This window comes from Prionailurus bengalensis, chromosome A3, assembly GCF_016509475.1.
Source record: "Prionailurus bengalensis isolate Pbe53 chromosome A3, Fcat_Pben_1.1_paternal_pri, whole genome shotgun sequence".
Taxonomy (NCBI): Eukaryota; Metazoa; Chordata; class Mammalia; order Carnivora; family Felidae; genus Prionailurus; species Prionailurus bengalensis.
Genome location: NC_057354.1, coordinates 35,285,574 through 35,310,532, shown reverse-complemented (window position 1 = coordinate 35,310,532; position 24,959 = coordinate 35,285,574). Strand labels below are relative to the sequence as shown.

The window sequence follows — 24,959 nt, the reverse complement described above, 5'->3', positions numbered from 1 at the left end:
GGGGCAGGCAGCCTGCAGTCAGTAGGCTGAAGGTAATCAGGGGTGGGTGCAAAGGATGCAAATATCCTCGTGTCCTATATTTTTTTCAGGTTTTTTTTTTTAACTACTGCAGAGTACTTTATTCTTCATCCTGTTGGCTTGCTTCTACTCATACCATCTTGTGACAGTGGATCTTTACCACTTTGGAGGTTATGGACCCTTGCAAAAATGTGATGAACTCTCTGGAATCAAACTATATACCAAAAAAGGAAAACAAAGCAAACAAACAAACAAAAAGAAACGCAAAACTGTACGCAATTTAGAATGAATTCACAGACCTCACAAAGCCTATCTGCGGGCCACAGGTTAAAAATTCTTTGCTTTATGAAGCAATCAGCAGGTGTAAAAATGAAACTCAAAAATGCATGTCTAACACTTTCCAAGTATTTGTTGTGGAGTTGGGACATTGGACTTCAGACTCTTGTGACTTCTTCCATCTAGGGAGTTCTCACCACAATGGTCTTCCATTTGCTTTACCTGGAGAGGCTTTTTTAAAAACACCATGCTCAGGCCTTACCTAGATCAATTAACTTAGAATCTCTGAGCGGGTCCCAGGCAAAGGTATTTTTAATCTTCCTTATAGATGATCCTATCATGCAACCAACTAAAGGACAATTGCTGAGTATAGATTCTCTGCCAGGAGGCATTTTATAAAACTTTAGGACAGAGATCTCAGAAACCATAGAGACCTTGAGACCTTCCAGATTAAATTGGGCTACATGTTTATTTTATGTCTCTCTCTTCACATCTGTCTGAAGCACAACAGCTTTCTGTATCAATTAATTTAAATAAATATGAAGATCTTTAGTCCTCTAGCACTACTTGACCCTTTAGAAATGAATTTCAAAACAAATCCATTCAGGTTAGAAATACAGTTTGCTAAAAATACATACTGGATGTGATTCAAGTGCTTGTTTCAACAGGAGATCCCCAAATAGATCTTCGCAATATTTGGACATCTTGTACTGTTGATATTTGCTGGAGAGAGAGAACTGGCATTCGTAAATTCAAACATCCATTAACAGTCCAAGAATAAGAGACATCCATTCCTAGATGATTAAAAACTCCCACTCTGCAAAGTACATGCTTGTCTTCCTACAGCTAAGGAAGATGCTCTGTTATATACCACGAACATTAACTGGTATAGTTTAACAAGTAGATTTTGCCTCCCCAAATAAGAGCTGGTACACAGAATAAAAAATGGCTTTCAAGTTCATGAAGTCTGAGATCAAGTACACTGCCAAATCTTCCAACTCAATGGAACCTTGAACAAGGTGTCCAGATCTCTGACCTTCTGTTTTTTTCCTCTTTCTTTTTCGCATAAGATCAAGTGTCCTATTTCACAAAACTGTACAGCATTTAAAAAGATGTAGAGCAGGAGTGGGGAATGGGTAGTAGATACTTAGAGGAGATTGCACCCTTATACCTGCAGTGATTTTCAAAGGAGAGAATTACAGGATATTCGGATGTGACAAACGCAGTTTCCTTGATGGCTTGAATAACATCCTTTAAAGATAAAAAGTGTAAATGAGAGAGGAGCAAACAACAACAACAACACAATTAAGGCACCTGAAACCATTCAGAGACCATTAATTTGAGCTTTTCAGAAAGTCAATTCTGGCAATAAGACCTGGAGAACCCATTCATCTTGCTACTTTCACACGTTGAGTCCCCTTGTGGTTCGTTAGAGCCCAGGGACCAGTTTATGGTTAATGACCCTTCCCTCCCCACCAAAGCTCTCTCTGACTTTGCTAAAATTATGGGGCTAGTAACGAACAAGAAATTTCATCTAAATCACATGCTGGCTTCTTGCTTGATAATCTGGCAAGACAGGTTCAGAGTTTCCCTTTCTTGCTGAAGGGCAGGTGAGGTTTTGGTACAGCGATTTTCACAGCAGACCACTCTTTCACCTCTCCCGCCTAGAAAAAAAATGTATTGGTGATAACCTAAGGATTAACAGAGGCTTTTATTGGCTTTCTTCTGTGTTTGGGAGTCTGTTCTTGGCTACATTTCATTAATTTGATGAAGATTCCTGTGAACTGATGTGACATTTACAACATCCCCTGTTTCCTATTAGCCTGATGAAAGTGGTTGGAGGGGTAGGTGACCAGGAAGTGGGGGTTCTCCATGGTCAAGCAACATGTGAGGTAAAACAGGTGTTCTAGATGTCCCTCCCTGAACTAGAAGCTTGGTCATTTGAAATAACCTTTCAATGTGCTGAGCATGTCCTTCCCACAGATGGCTGGCCTTGCTCTCGGCTTTAGAAAGCATGGTTTCAAATTAATGTTTCTTTTTAAAAAAATTTTTTTAATGTTTATTTATTTTTGAGACAGAGAGAGACAGAGCATGAACAGGGGAGGGTCAGAGAGAGGGAGACACAGAATCAGAAACAGGCACCAGGCTCTGAGCTGTCAGCACAGAGCCCGATGCGGGGCTCGAACTCACGGACCGCGAGATCATGACCTGAGCCGAAGTCGGACACTTAACCAACTGAGCCACCCAGGCGCCCCTCAAACTAATGTTTCTACAACCAGAACATCATACTTGGTAAAACTCCCCACATTCTAACTGGCTTGTAGTTAACCACAGGGAAAATAGCATCATTCAGTTAAATGAGAAAATATTTTACAATAGTAATCTCCGGAAGTCCAGTTGAAACAATAATGCCTTAGGTTAGATAAACCAGGGAGTATTTTAGTGAGCATTCTTACTGATGTGGGAAACAAAGGCAGGAGGAAATGGCATATAAAATTACGTTTCCTTATAACCTGCAGCCCATTGACAAATACTTGAGGCAGGTGAGTGTAACAGTTCTCCAGGAACTCCCTACTGTCCTAATGTTAATGCTTTGCTAGAAGGAAAACAACCTTAGCTTGACAATAGCTAGGCCTCCAGTATCCCATGAGTCTTCTTTAGCAAATGAAAATCCTTTGGAATCTTCCCCTTAATTTTACCTCCCCCCAACTCCCAAGTATGTAATCGCTCTCTCTTCATGGTCCAGGGGGCAGCTCTTTCTGCCCATGGGTCCTGTTCATGTACTTGAATAAAATCACCTTTTTTGCACCAAAGATGTCTCAAGAATTCTTTCTTGACTATTGGCTCTGAATCCCACCACCACTCCAAAACCTCATCACTTATGGCTAAGGTGGTTCATTAATTATTCTTGCTTAAAGTCTCTTCCTGGTAAAAATGTCTATGACCTTGATTATCCATTTGAGCTGAGCAAGAATTACTCCTTGAGGAGAATTTTGGCTCTTTTCATGGGTTCTCCTTTGCTCACCTCCAAACTGAAAGGAAATAGCCTTCTTTTTAGCTAAGCTTCCTTACTGGGCTCCTTAAATCTCTAAAGAAGACATCAACCCTTCCCAATTTGGTTGGCTGTGCAAACTCATGGCTTCCCACTTGATTATACCCTTGGTACTTCTCAGGGAGTGTAATTCCTTCTCACGGAGCATAATCTTGAATTCACTGCTGCTCAAAATTCACCAGCATCTGACTAAGAGAAATGGTGTGCATCAAGTTATGGGTATAGGGACTAGGCATCTGTTTTTATAAATACCTCTGGTGATTTTCCATACGTAAGCAGAGTTGAGAACCAATGCTGCAGATGTTGAAATAACTATTCCAAATTACACCAAACTGACAGAGATGGATGTACCTGAATATTGGCCAACCACAGCACTGGCCAACTATGGAATTTTATTTTTTTAACTTGTCCTTTGGCAGGCTATCAATGGAGCATATTAAGGAGCATTCTAAGAAACCAACCTCCAAACTGTACAGAGAAATCACCAGAAGGCCAATACTGAAATGCCTGTTTATGTAACTGTAGATTCTCCTCTTTGAGGGTCCATGGGGAAAAGTCTTCTCTCTGGCATCAGGACTGGGAACAACTTCTTTGGACCAACAGCCCTGTTTCTATTTTCTGAATCTTGTGAATTATGTTTGTCTCCTTGCACTGAATTCTAGAAAGTTTGGGGCCCATTTGTGGTATGGTTTGGCAGTTTATAAGACTTATTATTGAGCATTCATAAACTCTAACCTCATTTACTTTCTTACTCTTATAGGCACTATTTAGAATCTATTTTATTTTCTGTATTCTATTTATTTTTTATGCCAATTTTAAGTCCTTCAGAAATAATGCAAAGTAAGCAAGAAAACAGAAAAGAAAATGAAAGACTTTTTAAAGTAATTAGAATCAGGGGGATGCTGGCAGAGAAAACTCATTATGTAGGACCCTCATGGTGTTATTAAGTAGAGAAAGCATTTCTTCTTGACTTTCTCTTCAAAACCAGAGGAAAGGAATATGAAAGTAAAATGCTTGAGAAAATGAATAATTTGTGTTCTCCACTTCATCTATTTCTACAATAATCTGGAAAAGACTACAGCTATGTGATTTTAAAACTTACCTTAAAAAGGATATCCGTACACATTGCTTTTCCATGAGTTATTATTGGTTCCTGGTCTTCACCTTTTCCATCCCAACAGTCAAGTTCAACACACCTGGGCAACAGAGTGAAATTACAATATTGAACCCTTACCATAAAATAATGTGTGCAAACTGAAAGAACAGACATCAAAATAAGTTGTTTTCTTATATAAGTAGAAAATGGAGGGCACCTGGATAGCTCAGTCAGTTAAGCATCTAACTCTTGGTTTCAGCCTAGGTCATGATCTCCTGGTTCATGGGTTCAGCCCCACATCAGGCTCTGCACTGACAGAATGAGCCTGCTTGGGATTCTCTCTCTTTCTGCTCTTCCCCTGCTTGCATGCTCTCTTTCTCTCTCAAAATACTAAACTTAAAAAATATGTAAGTAGAAAATGGAATGAAATAATATGATTATTTCACGGAGTTTTTGGGTTAAAATCACATTGTATTCTGTACTGAGTTGGTGTCATTAAAAAGGGACTGTCAGAGATTAAGACAAACTTGAGATACAACAATCAGTGGGGGAATGAAATTCCAGTTGTGACAAAGCTACAACAAAGGACAGTTGGGAACAGCTGGGGACATCTGAGTATAGGCTAGGTTTTAAATGATGTGAAAAAATAATTTTTAAAATTTTGTTAGATGAAATGATACTGCTTTGGCCATGAAAGAAAATGTTCTCATTTTGTCAGGTATTCAGAGATAGAAGTGGTGATGTAGGTAATTTCTTGTAGAATATTTCCAAACACAAAAAACTGTCATTAAAAATAAAGTACTAGCTATTGATAACCAAAAAAAAACTATAATGTAACTGCGCTTCTTATTTTTCACCTTCAGCATTATTGCCGTATTTTAAACCTCAAATATTTGCCAATTTCTATAAAAGGGAAAACCATTTTCAATAATATTCTCAGAGAATGGCATTTTAGAACTTTTAACATTAAGTAAAGCTAAATCTGCTACTGCTTCTGGCCATAAGAAACTTAGCATGACTTCTTAAAATAGGTTTTTTTTTTCCTTCAATTTTGAGGGGGATATTTATTTATTTATTTATTTATTTATTTATTTAGAGTGCACAAGTTGGGGAGAGGAGCAGAGGGAGAGGGAACGAAAGATGTAGATAGAGTCTTAAGCAGACTCCATGCTCAGTGGAGAGCCTGACACAGGACTGGATCCCATTACCCTGGGATCATGACCTGAGCTGAAGTCAAGAGTCAGATGCTCAACTGACGGAGTCACCCAGGTGCTCCTTGAGGGGGGATATTTAAAAATTTATAGTAAAAAATATCTTTTGGCCCATAGGAGAATTCCAGAGCTTTCTGGAACAGAGATTATCTGTTCTTTTTCAAGGTTACACGACCAACGTAATCTATTAAAGAAAAGGAAAAATGTCCGAAATTTTCACGCTGAACAATACTTCCTATTTTTTAGAAAAAAGAAATTAAATGGAAAGCCATCATATTAAAAAAAAAAAAAAAAAAAGAGGCGTCCTGAGGTTCTGACCTGCAACCAGCCAGGAGAACCTGTCTGTACATTTCTACGGAAGACTTTCCACCAAACTGTCGGCCAGTGAGATAGGTGTTATGGGAAGAACTGATGAAGTAGTGGGCCAGAGGATGGTCCATTTCTTGGTAAAGTTCTAAACGATCCAGGAAGACAGGGGCATTTTCATCTGACATCAGATATCTGCAAAACCCATCGCTTGATATGAGGCCTAGGGGAAAAAACAAGAGTTAGTAGACATATGGCTCTGAAATACAGAGTTGAGACAGCTTGAACAGGAGTAAAAACTTCTTCTCAGTCTCTTCCCCAAGGACCTTCATCCTTTAGAACTTGAACAAAGCTGCACACTACAAGGAACCTAATGCATTCCACAGGCAGGTGGCTTTTGTAGGTATGACGGCAGAAGCACACGGTTCCCTAAGCACAGAAGCACAGCTCCAGGTGTGGCGACCAGGGGTCAAGGGGACCTTTGTCAGTTCTGCTTCTATCATGCACGCCTTATGTTCCTGGGTCTCAACCTCCTCTTCTGTCAAATGGGCATAAATAGTGACCACACCTGCTTTCCAGGATTGTCCTGAATGGTAAATGAGAATACCTACAAGAGGGGCTCCTAAAAAAGTAGAAAATATACAACTGTAGGGCACTACTGTTCTCACTGGACTGGAGATGAAATTAATGGCCTCTCTGGGTTTAAACAATTCATTTCTCCTACAAAATAGGGTGTGGGACTGATGAGAAGAGTACGCAGTAGGCATTGAAATATTGCCCCAAGAGCCCCATTGTTCATTTCAGTCACACTTTTCTGATATAGGGCAGGTCCCTGTGGTCTTCTCAGGAGAAGCAATTTATATTTCTGCATCACAGGGTGCCTGGGTGGCTCAGTCCATTAAGCGTCCGAATTCATGATCTTGGAGTTTTTGAGTTCAAGCCTCACATTGGGCTCTGCACAGACAGCATGGAGGCTGCTTGGGATTCTCTCTCTCCCTCTCTCTGCCCCTCCCCCACTTGGGCCCATGCATGTGTGCACACACACTCTCTCTCTCTCAAATAAACTTAAAAAACAAAACAAAACAAAACTCTCCATCTCTTACCCTGTCAACTATCAACTGCCTCAGCTTTTTGTTTATAGCTAAGCATTTGCAAGTTATGAACTGATTTCAGGCTTGCAAAAAAGAACATAATAATAATGTATTAAATAATAAATAACTATGGACCCTTACACCACAGCTTCGTAACATTTTACCTTACTTGCTTTACGTTTCTCAGAGGAATATGTAATTACAGATGCCTTTGCAGCACCCTGTGTCCCTGCTGGCCATTCCAGTCCCTCTTTCTGCTCCCTTGTAGACAACCACTTCCTTTTTGTATTTAACATTCTTAAAACGGCTTTGTAACTTTACTACATATGCATTTATTCTAACAATGGATAGCTGTGAATATTTAAAAACTTATATAAAAGACATTTTATTATTTGCATATGCAACTTGCTCTTTTTATATTTTCTTGAACTTATTCAGCTCTTGAGGATTTGTTTTTCCCTGAATAACATAGTAGTGTGTATAGTAGTAGTACGTTGTTGTGGGCACGTGTAATGCATGGTAGGTCCGTGTATGAATATACTAGTTCATTGTCCATTATTCTGTTGATGGATATTTAGGTAATTTCTAACTATAAAAACATATTACAATAAAAATTTGTGCAGCCCTCCTTGGGCACACAGCTGTTCTAAGAGCAAGTACTTTTTTGAACTGTCAGCACAGAGCCCGACACAGGGCTTGAACTCACGAACAGGAAGATCACGACCTGAGCCAAAGTCGGAGGCTTAACCGACTGAGCCACCCAGGTGCCCCCTAAGATCAAATACTTTTTAAGGCACTGAGACAGACAAAGTGATGGGAGAAACAGACAAGCCCTGCCTTCATGAAACATATTATGGGAAATAAATTAACAAATAAGTATAAGTATAATATAATGTTATGCAAGTGTTAGAAGGAAACAGAAAGCAGGGAATGAAGGTGATAAAGAGTGACCAGGATGCTCTATTAGATACATGGCTAGCAAAAGCCCTTGTGAGGTCACATTCACAGGTAGGGAGCAAGCCACATGCACATCTTGGGGAATGCTATCCCAGGTTGAAGGATCAGCAAATGCAAAGACCTTGATGTAGGAGTGTGTGACTGAGGGGACAGGTAGCTGGGAATGAGGCTGGAGAGGAAGCCAAAAGCTACATTGGTTGGACTTAAGTCTTTGGTAAGTACTTTGAATTTTTTTTTTAATGTTTATTTATTTTTGAGAGAAAGAGAGAGAGTGTGAGCAGGGGAAGGATTAGAGAGAGTGAGACAGAATCTGAAGTAGGCTCCAGGCTCTGAGCTGTCAGCACAGCTGACACAGCTGTGGCAAACACAGCTGTGTTAAGCACAGCCCCGATGCGGGGCTTGAACCCATGAACCGGGAGATCATGATCTGAGCCGAAGCAGACACTTAACCGACTGAGCCACCCAGGTGCCCCTTTGCTAAGTACTTTGGATTTTACTGTGTTGGGAAGCCTTTGGCGGGTTCTGAAGAATGGAATAATATGATTGGATTGAGTTTTTAAAGGTTTAGTCTGGCTGCTGTGTGGAGCATAAACTCTATGCCACTGAGTAGAAAGAAGACTAGTTAAAAGTCAACTGGCATTGTCTAAGAGGACATGATGTAGGCTTGGATACTCTGATGAAGACAGAGATGGTGAGAAGTGATTTATTCAGGACTTATTTTGAGGCTAGATCTTGTAGGTTTTGCTGATGGATCAGAAGTGATGTGAAAGAAAAAAGAAGTTTTTCTTCTTTTTGGGGTTGAAGATTTGGGTGAATAATGGTACCATTTTCCAGGCTGAGAAAGGAACAGGTCTTCGGGCAGGGAGAATCAAAACACATTGTACATATACATTTGAAAGGCCCATTTAGTATCTGAATGGAGACTTCCATCATAGGTCTGTAGTTGAAGTCAGAGGTTATGAGTGGAGAATTTGAAAGCTACGTGTGTACAAGAAACGTTAAGCTATTGGCTTGGATGAGTGCACTTCCTCTGACATCCAGGGCTGGGAAAGATATGGGTGATTCTCTATTGTACATATCTGGAGGTGGAAAGGCTGGGAGGTAGGAGTAGCCTATCTTCTATTTTACAATTATTGCCAAAGTATTATTCTAGCTGGTTATTTGGACCAATTTACATTCCTCCCAGAAGTTTATATCTAAGAATGCCTTGTGCACCACATTCTCAATCATACTTGATAATGACAGACTTTAAACTTAGATTCTGTCATTTGTGAAATGATGAAGCTATGAGTTTTAGATGTGTCAATGTAATTTCATGGACTTTTAGGACTTTAGAAATAATGAAAGACACATCTCTAGCATAACATTTATCACACTGCCAAGGAACTGCTGGGCCTTGTCCTTCAACAGATCACAACTGCCTTACTTACTTTTGAATCCTCAACATCTGGCACAGTGCTTGGCACCCAGTCAGCCCTCTATACACTTTAAGAAATGAAGGCAGAGGGGCTAAATACTAGTTGAATGACTGAATGAACCCTGACAAGTTACAACCAGAGAAGCTGAGGCCCAGGAATATAGTCCCTTGCTCAAGGTCACATAGTAACAGGGTAACAAGAATCAAATCAAAATTGCAAAGGCTGTATTTTCTATCAAGGCACCCCTCATTTTACTTTAATTCCATGTGATATAGCAGAAATGATAATACTCAGAAAACTGGCAGAGAGGTAAGTAATGAAGCACTCTTGCTGAAAGTAGGTATTTGGGGCCTTAGCAGAAAGTTTAAGTGTACATCTTCAATCAAGGGAAAACTCTATTGACTTGGAAAAATATCCAGGGTGGGTCACGGGGTGTGGTGGGCCAGCAGTGTATCCACAGGTTTTATGTGGGTCCAGAGAATATACAAACCTTTCAGTCACATTCACTGAGATACAAAGAAAAAAAGAACTAATGGAGGCCATGATACTCATGGGCACATGGGAGGGAAAGAACTTGAATCTGAATCTCTTTTCAACTCTTTACTGGGACACAAAGCTGAGGCTCTAGCTCAGGTATCTCTTGCCTCAGGACTTCCTGTCCAGTTAAATTAGCATCATCTCTCCTGTCCTTGGAGGGTGCTTCCCACTGCTGAGATGGATCTTAAATTTCCTGTCCATGCCTCTTCTTTGTCGAATTATTGGAATGGACAGCACACTGTTTCCAATGTTTCACTGAAGGAGGCAAACGTTCAGAAACCCCAATAATTTGCTAAATTAATTTCTGACTATTTAATTTCATATCGGTTGCATTTGTCTTCTCTACCAGAAGCCTAATGATGAGAAGGCTCACCAAATCATGTATTAAAATTCACTTGGCTTGGCAAAACAAAAAAGGAAAAACAGGAGGGATACATTTTATAGGAAGTGAAATTCTTGCCAGGATTGCAAACAGAGACTGGATGGGCATTACTGCATTTTAAGCATTATGCAATATTAAAGATCGAAAACAAGAGAGTACACTGGGAGAACATCACTATAATGTGTTTAATACAGGGAATTTAACATTATAACTCAGGCAACATGAGCAAATTCTGATGTAAGGTAAAATTTATACTGACTCAGAACAGGAAAAAAATAAAATCAGTCTGTTAAGAATCCTTGGCTCTAGGGAGCTCCAAAACATTTAAAGATATGTCTAACTAAAAATCCAAGAATGTTTAAAGTTGCATATATTCTTACTCTTCTTTAATAAAGAAAATTCTCTTCTTTTACTTGTGTTACCTTTTTTCTTCAAATCTTCATCAGGCTCATACATCTCGATGATCTGCATTGCCCTTTTAGCATCATAAAATGGGAACAAAATTTCATTCAGTCGAGGGTCTCGCTGATGCTACGATGAGAAAGTAACTCCATTTAGGTTGACATTTCTCACCCTTGGGCATGACACATCACTAAAGGACAGAATTTCTAAAATAAGATATATTTAGAATATCACATTTATAGTTAACAAAGATAGGATTTCACTGTCCCTAAAATATATTTCAAAAAAGTCCAAATTTGGGAGTGCTTTGTTGGTTTCCCTCACTGAACTAGAGAGAGAATATAGAACATACTTTTTTTTTTCCCTTCAAAAGCTAAAGGATACATAAAATGGTGTGCATGTCAGTTGTATGGTCTTCTAGTTTCCATACCACAGATAAAAAATTTGGCATATCTACAAAAAGTGAGATAAAAAAATCTTTGGGTGGGGTGGGGAAGCAAAAACAAAAGCAAAAACAAACAAAAAACAAAAAAAAAAACCCAAATAACTCAAATAGCTAACACACTAATTTAAGTGCCTAAAAAAGAAAAACAATAGCAACAGTAACAAAAAGAAAAAAAAAACCCTAAGGCTAAAAAAACCCATAAGGTTAAAATCCCTAAGGTTAGTATTTCATTTTCATTATATATATATTTTTTACATAAACAAAAGATTTCTTGGGCAGTCTGCAGACTTCATTTTCTTGAGTAAATATTTATCAAATCGAACCAATTATAATAGTGATGACAATCAGCACAAGGATATGTATACATTATCGACAATATGGAAAATCTGTATTTGAATATCAGTAGTTCATAAAGTCTTTTTCACTATGAACTAGAACTCCGTTTGCTCTGAAAAAACTCTCTGGGGATGGGGCGGGGGGCAGTCCATGAATGATTAAGGCAATGAGGACGCTGGTAATACCATGCTTTTCAAAGCAACACCTGGATGCTCATGGTAGTACATGGGGCACCAGGAGCTATACTATTTCTGGAGTTCTGACATCCAAATTTTCACAGCAGTGGTGAAAAAAGTCCAATTTACTGACTCAGCTACAATCTTTTGTATTTGTGTCTGCAGGCCTATATCTGGAGACAGTGGGTCCATTAAACTTCCTTATCATTCACCGTGGATCAGAGAACCAAACACTGTGACCCTGGCCATATGTTAAATATATAATTTCAGTGGAAATAATGGCAGATAAGCAGATGTGAGCAAAGAAACCTGGTCAACAGGTAGAACCTTGACAATAATTCTTTACCCAAATATATGCACAGACATTGAGAAACAGTACTGAGAAGTATTTAAGAAACAATTGTTCAAAGTTCATATGGATTTCCCTTCCCCATTTGTTTTGAAATGAACGTTTGAAAAAGTGGGCAACACAGAATGAATGCTGTTGGCCAACGGAACACGTGTGATGTAATTTCTTCAAGCACTTGTGGCCTAGCCTATTCTGGTCCTCCCACCTCTTCACCCAGTTAAGAGTGTTAACTCAAAAGGAATTGTTATCTTTTGGTCAGTTTATCCCAATGAAGCATGCTTCTGTTGTAATCTAAGAAATTACGGCTCATAACAGCTCACATCCATGCATGTGCTAGAGCAGAAACTGTTATAGTAACAACAGGCCTTGAAACCATAAGAAACAAAACTCATGGGGTATGCAGAGAGAAACTAAGAGGTGGACCGTGGAATGCCAGGCACGTGAAGGCATGCTACAATCTTATTTATGAAACGGATGGGCATCATGCAACTCTGGAGCCCACTATTCAAGGAGATGACAAGCACCACCCCTCTGGTGAGAATGCATTGTTTTCAAAACAAACAAAAAAACGAACGAACAAAAAGCTCTTTCTAGGCACATTTCTTCTCCCGTCCCTGTAAATAACAGCACGGAAGAAGATGGATGTGGAGGTAAAGGTCCTTTTTAGACTCCATTGCAGTTATGCTCATGGTTGGCCACTGGATTTCTCTTTGTTCAAAGTAAGCTTTTGGTTTAAAGATGTGCTCATTGGTAGGAATTCTGGACTCATGGAGATAATGGGGCAAATCCATATGAATTAAAAAAGTGAGAGAAAGAACAGAGTAAGCTGGAGGGGAGAGAAGAGATTAAGTTGGGGAAAGGAGAGGAAACCCAGATGCTCCTCTGTACTTTTTATATGCGTGTATGTGCACATGAGCCCTGTGTGACTAATACTTGTAGTGTGATCTGTTGATGGCAGCAGCAGTGGCATCTCCTGCACCTGGGAGTTAAAATGCAGACTCTCAGCCCCCACCGAAGACCTACCAGATCTGATTCTCTGGGGTGGAACCTGTGAATCTGTGTTTTAATGAGCTTTCCAGGTGATTTTGACGTGTTCAAGTTTAAGAAACACTGTTCTAATGTGTAAAAGTATGCATTTTAACATATTTGCAGAAGAGTAAAACAACAACAATACCCCCTCCCCCCCCAAAAAAAAGCACCTAAGTCCTGCAAGGATAGAATGCTAAATGTTTGAGATGTCCTTCTTATTAAACCGTCTTAAAATTTATTGCCAAAGCATGATATCCACTAGAACATCCTGCCTGTCAGAAGCAAAAGCTAGGAAAACCAAGCCCTAAAACGGCTGTATCATAAGCCCCTAATTGTAAATTTGCAGGAAATAAGCATTAAAAGCAGACAGTATGAAACTGCCTTTGTCTTTGCATCTGCTCCACCAGATAAAGTAACTGTCTGCTTCACTAAAATTTTCATGTTTCAAAAAGGAAGCACGGTGGAATCTGGATAATCCGAGACAAGGAAGCAAATAATAAGATTTGCATTAGAGTCACAAAACTATAATTTTTATATGAAAAAACAAAGAGGGAAAAGATAATTTCCAGGTGACCTCAGAGTAATAAGGTTGCAGAAGAGTTCCACATGGACATAAGCACAGTGTGGAAAATGCTTCACAACTCTGAGGGATCATCTGTTTTCAGTGGGGATTCAGGGGAAGCAGTGTACCTAGGACATTCACCCCTGGAGATCCAGAGCTTTGTTAAGTGATGTCAACAGCTTCTGAAAATAGATCACAGAACGGTGCTCATGTGAATGGGGAGACAGTGATCATTACTCAATTATTATGTCTTTACTCTTATTGAGAAAAGGCATCAATTGGCTTTATCCCAACAGAATTGGGAGAGATGGATGTTGACAACAAATATTCAGAAGAGATATAAAGAAGATGAAGGAATAATTTGCAAGGGTAGGCTTACCCATAAGACTAAGAAATACTTCCTTCTCTTTCTGTGTCTATGTATTCAAGAATAAAGATATTGTCAATGGAAGGAGATCTCATGCCCTTTCCTATATTCTTTCAACTGCAAAATAAAAACAAACAAACAAAGAAACAGGTAGGTTTAGCCCTAAGGCAATCATATAATGGGTGTGAGGTGGGGGGTGGGGGAAGGGGTGCAGATCACTAGCAACAATAAAGCTAATTCTGGATTATTACTGTCATCTAAGACTTTTTTTCTCTTTTCCTCATTTTGATCTATTCTCTCCAGCCCTCCATGCATCTCCCAATTCTGTAGTCCTGCCCTCTCAGTTATCATCTTTGTGAGATAATGAAGATAACTGAAATCCATTTAGCTTCTTATTGGAAACAGGCAAAGAGAGGTGAAATTAGCTGAAGCTCAGGGACATGAATCAGCCCCACCACAGATAGAGACCTGAGCTGGGAGCAGTATCTAACCAAATGGCAGCTCACAGTGGTTTATTCTTCTACCAGCTCTCCCAGACTCTGGTTTATTATTTTCAAAAAATAGGAAAAGTTTCTCTTGGTCCACTGATGGGACCAAGAGACACAGCTGTGGCAAAATTTTAGATCAGAGTGGTGGATTTCCATGACTAAATCCATTATGGAGAAGTAACAGAAGGTATACGATGCTCTCACATTCTTCCCATTCATGCTAAGCATTCCAAGAAGGAATCTAGATAATCTATTAGGACAGTGCTTCACAAACTTTAAGGTAAAGACAAATCACCTGGAGATGTTGTTAAATGCAGATTCCAACTCAGTAGGTCTGGGTGGGACCCAAGATTCTGCATTTCTAACAAGCTCCTACAGGATGCTGCTGCTGCTGGTCCACAGATCACACTTTGGGGAGCAATGAATAAAGAGATACTGAGAAGCAGATGAGAAGCAGGTCTAAAGCTACCAATGAAAAGCCAGTAGGTATTTATGACATGGATAGGGAGGGGGTGGTACAAACCCCCCTACATGGTGACCAAGGTAATAAGTGGCCAGTAGTCTCTCCTATCATTACAGCTTCCTGGAGATACATGTTAGCACACTGAACATAAAATTTCATCTAAGGAGTAAAAGGATTTACAAGCTGGAAAGTGGTGGGAGGCAGCATGACTTTTTTCCCTATTACCTATTCTAATTGGCTAATGCTGGTGTGTGTGTCTACTGATTTTCGCATTATCAGTCATTTCTCTGGTTACTTTGCTGAACTCTTATTCAAAGAGATTTCTAGTTGACAGTTTTTGATATTCAGGGTACCCAATCATTATCTGCAAATAATGAGTAGGACCTCATCTTTCTCTATTCAGTAGACTCATTTATTTTTCCTATCTTATTGCATAATCTGGGGCTTCTAATACAATGTTGAATTATGGCTTGTTGACACTATATGGCTAAGGAATTTTGAAAAAGTTTAGATCTAAGCTTTTGGAGCCATAGACCCTTACACTGCAATGCCTGCTTCCTTCTTGAGTCAATGTTGTCTCCTTTCATTATGGGTTTCAAAGGTGCTCTACCTTAAGGGTGCTTTTGGTTCTGGAGAGAGAAGAGGGGGTCACTGTAGGACTCAAAAGAGAGGTTGCAAGGAGCTGGCAGACTGTTCTCTAAGTTTCACAAACTTCTTCAAGGACACATTCAGATTTCTATCTAGTCTTTCCAATTCAGTTCACTAGGACAGAAAAGGAAGAGATTCAGGCAGACACTTTGATTAAAAATAAAGGTTGCACACTTTCCTGGACCATCTTGTAGTCTTTATGATCTAACAAAATCTAGAATCCCACTGATTCCATCTGTCCCATTTCAAAATTAAAGGTGCTTCCTTACTGTGAATGAAAAGCCAAACAGAAGAAAATATAAGAACCAATGAGTGCTAATGGCCCCTGTGATAGCAATGTATAAAAGTTTATCAACTAATAGTATTTTAAGAAAGAGTTTGGATGGCAGAATGTACAGATGATCACATATTTTAATATTTAATGTTATATCTTAGACTTGCAAGAATTGCAAGTGATTACTGGGTAGGTTTACAAAAACTAAGGGGAAAGCCTTAAGAGCCCATGAACGCCACACCTAACCTAAAGACTTCAGAACTCTTTATTTTCACAGTGACACACATAGAAAAGTCTCTGTCATGTTTAATAGATGGCTGGGTGTCAGTTCATCCCAGAGTGTGCAAGAGACCTTGTTTTTAGGAAGCAGCAAACTAATGATATAAATTTTGTCCATGCCTCTAAAAGGTCTTCCTTCTTTAGCAAAAAGCAAGATATTCCTGCCCATCTCACCAAAACTTAAGATGATCAGTGACCCCAAGTGCATGAAGAAGCTGAGAGAAATAAAACAATAAATCTTAAAAATAAAGGAGAGGAGGGAGGAGTTAAGGAAACAAAGCAAGGCAACTTGAGCAACGGTGGCACAGGAATGTGGATATTATCTGGGTAAAGATTATAAACATAGTATTCGCATGACCAAAAACTAGTGGGGTGGAAAGACTTGAAATGTTTTCAAGTAAAATAAATATTGTATTGTACTGAAAGGCTTATTTAAAAGTGGAGGTGAGGCATCTGTGCTGATAAACGGAGTGGTTAGTCTTTCCTGAACATGGGCTTTTAGGCTCTCGATATCAGAGCTTTGAAAGGGTAACCCTGCAAATTGGGAGCCAGTAAGTCCTAAAAAGGCAAGAAAAGAGAAGCCCATTGGCAAAGATGTGATTTGTCTCTACATCCTGGCAAATCACAGCCTGCCTGTTGCCTGTTCTTTGGGGCAATACCTCCTGTCTGGCATGATACTCTCTCTTCTAATGTTTTCTTTTTATATGGTATAAGGGTTAAATTATATTAAAAATTGCTTTGAAACAAAAATACATTGTCCCTTCCTCACTGAAACTTATTAATGTGGTAGAAAAAAAGTAAATTTTCCATTTTGGATTAGCAAAAACTTCAAGGGGTTTCACTGAACAGAACATTCTTCTCTACGTTCATAAAGAAAAAAAAAGTTAATTTTAGCTGTAAGAAAAGTTGCAACTTTTACGTGTTCTAAAATATATTTTTCTCTTGTGCTTAAGCAAATGTTGTCAACCAGTTTTGGTTGTTAAGTGAATCATATTCTAAAATGAGCCTTAAGCTTGTTATAAAAATAAAATGTAAAAATTTAACCTGCAATCTAGTTGGCCTAGTATGTACTATATTTTCACCCAGGAACTCCAGTGTTGTGCTTGTTGTCAAAATATTCTATTTGAACCTACATACTGTCCTTACATGCAATCCATTAAAAGACAAAAATAAAGCTTTCCAGTCCATGCAAAGGTATGAGAAAAAGTTAGCAATGGAGAATCCAACTACAGTGTGGTAATCTCAATCCATTCTCTAATGAGATCAATAGGAAAAAAAAAAGTACCTTCAATATCATCTTGCAAAAACACAGACACATTTAATTAAATGAATATATTATAAAATCCACACGCACACAAAGAACCAGAGCTACACATCCATAGCGAGAAAACCAACAGAAAAAAGCAGTGTGCAAAGCCAACGTGTCGGAAGCACATGGACACACAGGAGCAGCAGCTGATTTTTGCACCTGGTAAAGAAAGCCATCTGGAAAGATCAGCAGGTCAGAAGCAAAGCGAATAAGGGCATATGATGCGGGCATATGATGCGGACATGCAATGGGGACACTGGAGGAGGCAAGCCACTGCACACAGACTTTATGGAGTTAATGTATGAAAAAGCTTACTTCATTTAGAAAGCTCACTAATTGGTCTACCGTTAAATAATCAGTTTTGTCTCCATTGCTGAAAAGAAATTTATTAGAAAAAGTAAGTTTTTGTATATGATGCTACAAGTAGGTACGATTTACATGTTGACATTTGTTGATGATAATTCTAAACTTATCTTCTAACCCTGAGGTAGTGGTGCACTCTTAAAATGGCCAGAGACTGTTCATAAGAACAAAACAACCCAACAAGAGAAAGAAAACACTCCCATTAGCTCAGAAAATGTCTGCAATTCTTCTTTAGTATTATCAAAAGATGTTATTTTTCAAAACAACATGTAAGTCATCCATTTGAAATAACTGGAATGAATGAACTTTTCAACGACATAATAACATTCCATAATTGAATCTAGTTAGTTCACATAATGGGTTAATACCTAAAGGAGCAGGTTAAAATTGTAGGTGGTTAGTAAAGCCAATGCAAGGGGTGGGGGGGATAGTTCCAGGTGCTGCCATTAATTTTTGTAAAAGTTTCTCAAAAAGTCAGAGTGAACTTTTACGGTCATAAACTAAGGGCTGAAAATGTAACCCTGACTAGATACTCCTCCAGACTCTCAACACAGTATATTAAAATATTATGACAAAAAGGTGTCTTAAAAATCTAAAAGGACAAGAACTCCATAAATGGAACTTACATTTTTTTAAAAAGATCCTCTATATCTGTTCGAGGACAAATCTTTTGTGTCAGTTCATAGAACTTTTCATAAGTAAATGCTGCAGGCTCGATTTCATCATTCTGTAAAGAACAAGAGGGTGTCATAACTCCTGCCACATTTTTCTCGTGAAGGCAAAGAATCCACAGGATCATGAAGCAAAGCAATGACCACCTGGGATCCCAGGGCCTCAATCTCTGACTCTTACTGACAGAAGCCAGAAGGCTAAGTCCAACTGTGGCCAGACCATCCTGCCAGCACACCAGCATGTGTAAATGGGCGTCTCTTGTTACCATGTGGCCGTGATCTGTGGGTTCAAACACTGGCTACGGCTGGGCTTGCTCTGGGCAACACCCCATAAAATATAAAGAAACATTTCTTCTTTCTCTCCACGATGTAGAAAATCATGTGCCTGCCTAAAGGCTGCTGAATAAATCAAAGCCAGTGTTTACTTACGCTTATCTTATGAATTTCCACAAGACCACATGAAGCTGCTCAGGACAACCACATAAAATTTTCCTTCACATACTGCAGTTTGTATTTCAAGTAGGATTTGTTAAAGTAGGAACAGGCTTAAATCTGTCTTGCAGTCAATCAATTAATTTCAAATACTCTAAATCCAAGGGGCCAAGAACACAAATGGTTTGTGTAGGGAGGAGTGCTTTACAAAGTACCCCACAGCCACCTTGAAGAACACTGACATTGTGCTTGGTCGAGGCGATGTGGCCAGGCTTCTTGAAAATAAGCTTCCCACCAGCTGTGTAGAAGAGTAGCCTTGCTGACATTTCTTTTTCTTAATGAAACTGAGAAAAACATTTTGAAGTACACTGTTTGAATTTGGAAACATTTAGGTTAAATGCCCAGGGAACAAAAGGCAGGCAGGAAGGAGAAAATTACCTGTACTATATGTGACTGAAACTAGTTCTGAATCTAAATGAGATCAGTGTTACATAAATAATCTGGCTTATTACATATGAGAACATAACTAGACAAAATCGTTTTACAAAACACATAATTAAACTAATAAATACCTTTCCACTGGGAAGACCTAACTCCTTGAGTGCTTGAAAGATCACCTTTTCTGTTTTCCCCGATGCAAAGGTTCTAGTAATACTAGGGCAGAAAATAAAGAAAAGTCAAGTTATTGTTAATTCTAATTTCGTGGAGGCAAAAATCTAAGAAATACTAGGGATGTGGGATGGGGGTGGAGAAAGGAAAGGAAAATACAATTCGTTTTCATTTATGGGTGTTTTTCACTTCACTAACTCTCTTCTGCAATATCCCTCTGGTTCTGCTAGTGAAGCAACTTGATTCTAAGACAGGTGTCTCCCTGGTGATTGTGAACACAAGAACCCCTGGGAGAGCAGTGCCTGGGTGGCTCAGTGGGTTAAACATCCGACATTTGCGCAGGTCATGATCTCAGGGTTCGTGAGTTTGAGCCCCACATCTGTCAGCACAGAGCTTGCTTCAGATCCCCTGTGCCCCTCCCCTGTTCACGCTCTCTCACCCCTCCACCCCACCCCCCAAAAGCCCTGGGAGATACATGTTGTTGGACAAAAACAATGACAATGGACAATGGACAAAAACAATTCCTCTTTCTCAGGGAAGAGGAATATGGCAGACAGGACAGTAAGTCTAGAATAAAACCTCATGTTGACACTATATAGGTTTGGGGAAAAAAAGTAGTCCCTTAAGAAGTCAGTCTAGGCTGGTGATGGCCCTTATGCCTTGGTACTATAGCAGACATGCATTATCAGACATATTTTGAAAAAAAATTTTTTTTGAGCTAAGTACGCTTGAACTACTCTGAAGTGCCAGCTGCCTCAAGGCTTAGGAAGTTTATTGAAAAAGCAAAGGTGTGGTGGGAAGGGAGTTAGGGGAACACTTATTCAATGTTTCCACAGAATCTTGGCTTTCCCCTGACACAAGGTAATTTTAAATAATGATGCTGCCTTTTAACTAGGATGGTGTGCATCGAGCCTATTTCCTATGAGAAATGCATTGGTGACATTCAGAATGACCCAGTGAGGTGTCATGCTGGCACCCTAGAATTCATGTTTGGCTCTGAGCCATGCCCTAGCCAACCAAAGGAAACTTCTGTTATTCTGTGATTGGAAGCCCAGGTAAGCTGTCACCATAACGGAAACTTTAATTTCAAAAGTCCAACCTGAGGACAGAGCTTACTTTCACCCGGGAAGCTTGGCTTCGGAATGCCTTTGGTGTGAGCACAAGGAGCTTGGTAGCAGTGCCTCCCCATGCCCCAACCCTGTCATGCACTCCGCCATTCATATTAAGTGGAGGCCAGCTCCAAATGCAAGCACTAAGCGCCAAGTATTCTTGATGAGTGGGAAAACACACCTCTTCAACTGCAGAATACAACTTCCCAAAATAGATTGGGAAGATCTAACTTTAGGTAAAGGAGTTGTTATGTGTTCATTCAAAGCTTTGTTGTTTCATACTCAGTCCAAGAATACTTAGAAGTACATTTTTAAGAGCGCTTGAGACAGCTGTATTCAAGTATAGGGAGGCCCACGGATTCTCTTTAACAAATCTACAGACATGGTAGAGCATATGTGTTTGACATCAAGTAAACCAGTTTCTAGGATAGAGGGTGTTATGTCCACATTTTCCACTTCTCTAGTTCATGGAATTTTCATGCACTGAATTGGGGTGAGACGCAATTTACCTGACCTTTATAAAACAGGAAAGTAGCTAATCAGTGTTCTCAATCTCTTTTTTTTTTAAGTATGTGTTAACATGAGAGCTACAGGCCCCAGCATCCCCAGATTTGGGACAGGAAGAAACTGTTTGTACAGCAACCTCAGGGGTATCTCAGTGAACTCGAGCTTTGGTTAGGTTGGATAGGCCTGAAAAACGACATGAAAACTGATTGACGTGGTCATGAATGTAGCAGGTACAGGGCCTGAGCCTTTCTGGGTGTGGGTTGGAGGGTAGGGAGGAAAGGAAGAGACTATAGGAATAGAATCTTTTGGCTAGAGCTTGTTGAAGTACCAAGACATGAACAGGAAGTAGAACAAGAATGTCTCATGGGAGGAGGAGGTCTATGCATTAGCACTTGGGGCTAGGGGGCAGGTAAACAGATTGAGAGAGAAAAAGAAGGAATTAGGGTGTCCAGTGCCAGGAGAGAAAGAAATCCATGTAGGGATATACTAGTGAGGGCAAAGTCAGAGCCCAACAACATGACTGCACAGGAAATAAAGGTGAGAAATGGTATTACGGCCATAGGGGCTCTTTCTCTGGCCTTCTTTTCTGAGGGGGCTTGGGCTGGGCAATGTCACCATGGATTTGCTCACCTCATTCTGACGGAGACCAAACCCAGGATGGAAAATAGAAGCAAGGAAGTTGAAAAGACCATTCCCCTGATCTATCTAATAAAGTGCTTTTATTGCCTTTGCTTCAGGCAGCTATCAGAATCAGCCTTGGGCCTTAAAATGGATTCACTCAGAGGTAAGGTTGGGGGGGGGGGGTTGTGGCACAAAGGTGAATTCTTAGAGTTTCCGGTTACATTAGAGGCCCAGCAGAATACCTTTTAACAGGGTCCTGCAAGAAACACATGTATCACAACGTGGGGACATTTTTACATACCATCATAGGCATTTCGTAGGAGAGTATTTAGAAAGGACTGTGATTTATTCAACTCTTATATATAGCCTCACACCCACAGAGTACAGGTTAGTGCTTCATGGCTAACAGATACTCAATGAGTTTTTGTTGAATCATAATAAACCACCTTCCCCAAAGGAAATGCTACAAAAGCAAACAACCTTGAGTGGAGCCCAGTCCTATTAGAGTCCTGGTTCAATTCCATGTTCCAGCAGACTTTACAGGTGATAAAGACAGAAATGATCCTGAAAAAACCAAGGGAGTCTCACTCTTTCTTTGTCCTCAATGGGCCTACAATCTATTCCATGGTTTTAACACCATTTTTTGAAACACTCAGGTCAGACTCATGGAGTGAAGCCTCAGCAGAGTCCTACTAACTTTGTTGAAAAACTAGGACTTCAGGACACGTACAGATTACATAGGAGTTGGGCTACCATGATCATACCTGAGGCTCTCAGCCTTCCTTTTTAATACAACCGGTCTCTTTTAAGACTACTTCCTGCCACAGCCCATAATTTTTGTCTGGCTACTATTTCCCGACTCTCTAGCCATTGGTTACAACTCCAGGTTACAAGGAATAAGAAATGGCAAAGAAAAGAGTGATTTTCAAAAGCCTTGGTCTAGGTGAGAAGATAAACTGAGTAGGAGTTTGTAGGTTTGAGAGAAAAGCAGACTATGTAAGTTTATGTACATAGAAAGAAAAGAGGGAGATAAAGAGTTAAGACTTTCCTCATTAATCATTCCTGCAACTTCCTGGATATTATATTTTGGTTAATACTCAAGAGCAGGGGCCATTCCCAAGCTATGTAACGACTATGAAGCCAGACCCTTTTTAACAGCATGCACACTATAGTAATAGTTTCCATTTTAGGAACTCCAGAATGATAGTGATAAAATGACATTTTAAAAGTGTTTACTCTTCATATCCATTAAAACATTCAGAACAATTTCCACCTAGCCCTTGGCAGCTCATCTACCAGAAGACTTACCGCTTTTTTCTGGCTTGCTATCAATTCTCCATCAACTTTAACAAATTGCCCCCAAATAACAGATGTCTTGTGTCAAACACCTGTTAATACTGGCAGGCACCAAAGAGTTCATGGCAAAGAGAGCTAAAGAAAACGACATAAGGATGGTAATAATTTTGCATGTGAACATGCTAGATAAAGATCTTTGAAATCATAAAAGACTTCCAATCTTGTCTAACAATGGCTTGATTAGTAGGATACATATAAATGAAACCAGAATTGCTAGTTAGAAGTGCTTTGATTGCAATCTATGTGTTTCTACTTCATCCATTTCCTGAACCTTATCTTGGAAGAGAAAGCAGGACAGTAAAGCATGTAAAAACAGATCCAATATACATTTCTATTCACACTGCTGTCTGTGCTAAGTTTAAAGAAAAATTTTAAAGAAAAATGTACTTAGCTGTAGGATGCTGGGATACATTAAAATAATTGTCCTGCTATTGCTCAACAGAGCAAAGGATTTTAAATTTTTTGTTTTATGTTTATTTATTTTTAAGAGTGTGAGAGACAGAGTGTGAGCAGGGGAGGGGCAGAGACAGAGAGGGAGACACAGAATCTGAAGCAGGCTCCAGGCTCTGAGCTGTCAGCACAGAGCCCGACGCAGGGCTCAAACACACGGGACATGAGATCATGACCTAAGCTGAAGTTGGATGCTTAACTGACTGAGCCACCCACGTGCCCTGCAAAGAATTTTAAGTGAAATAAAGATCAGTGTAAAGTATCTTTGCCAACAATTATCAATCAAGGGTGCTAACTGGGTTTTTTGTTTTTGTTTTAAGGTCTACTTTTTTCTAGAGTAGACACAAAATTGATTTGCTAGTAAGTTAACAAAAAGCAGAGAATCCTACATCTCGATTTGTAAAGACCACAACACATGTGTAAGGTCTACAACTTGGTAAGCCCTCAATAAAAGGTTAAGTAAAAATACTGTCCATGGTCTTATGATTCATATGCTTTTAATTTCCTCATTGATATTTCTGTCATGTCACATGGGCTGTTACAGAACACAGAATTAAGAAAAATGATGACTTCTAGGACAGTTCTGTTAAATGCGAAAAGAGCGATTTTGAGAGAGTATAGTGATAACCTCATGGGGAAACAGAATGGAAATGTCAAGGCAGAATGAAGTGCCTGGCAGAGAAGGAGATGGAGAAAAGTCAGAAATGGCTAAGTGTGATCAGCAAGCCACTGCTCAAATGCGCTTGCTCAAATGCGATGCAGCTGGGGACCTGTTCACTTCATCTCTGAAAGATAGGGCAGTTCTAAGACAAGATTCTACCTAGTAGCTCTGGGTTTTATTTGTTGCTGTTTCCGTTGGCTTCTTTGCTAAAGTAGTATCCAGAGAGGAAGTCAACATCAACCTAAGTCTGGAGAATCCTGGAAGAATGGGTTGGTATCCGGGAAACCCGGGACTAATTCAGGCTGTGGGCTTGGGCTTATGAATCCAAACACACTCCTGGTTTCATGGGGACAGATGATGCCCACTCCAGCTTCAGAAATTTCCATGAAGTGCTTACACAAATGCCAGCCAAAAAGATACCAGGAGAGTTTGGCAAATAATCCCTATTGCTGCCATCTCAAGAGCTTCTGGGTGTACCCACAGACCATTAGCAAATCCTAACACCAGAGAGGGAGTAGAGAGGCAGAAAAGACGGAAGCATGAGGAATCCTCAGAGGGTGAAACATACCAGCTTAAGTATTAAAGAACCCATGTGGAAGACACATCTTTTTCATGTTTTCATTTTTTTCCCCTTCCTTCTTGATTCCTTTCGGGCTTTACTGCCATTGTTTTTTCACTGCCACTGTTAACTTGGGCAGAGTGAGGGGAT

General features: G+C 39.7%; 1 protein-coding gene across 10 annotated transcripts in view; it reads right to left on the bottom strand.

Annotated features, from left to right (window-relative positions):
• PLCB4 (phospholipase C beta 4) overlaps nucleotides 1-24,959 on the bottom strand; it is a 420,321-nt gene that overhangs the window by 86,264 nt on the left and 309,098 nt on the right. For all 10 annotated transcript variants that reach the window (XM_043602872.1, XM_043602876.1, XM_043602879.1 and 7 more), the window contains 8 exons: nucleotides 19,510-19,591; nucleotides 18,461-18,561; nucleotides 17,787-17,844; nucleotides 10,767-10,875; nucleotides 5,972-6,182; nucleotides 4,449-4,542; nucleotides 1,466-1,545; nucleotides 933-1,017 (listed from right to left, as the gene is read on the bottom strand). In XM_043602872.1, the coding sequence (XP_043458807.1) occupies nucleotides 933-1,017; nucleotides 1,466-1,545; nucleotides 4,449-4,542; nucleotides 5,972-6,182; nucleotides 10,767-10,875; nucleotides 17,787-17,844; nucleotides 18,461-18,561; nucleotides 19,510-19,591 (820 nt within the window). The remainder of the gene's footprint in view (nucleotides 1-932; nucleotides 1,018-1,465; nucleotides 1,546-4,448; nucleotides 4,543-5,971; nucleotides 6,183-10,766; nucleotides 10,876-17,786; nucleotides 17,845-18,460; nucleotides 18,562-19,509; nucleotides 19,592-24,959) is intronic.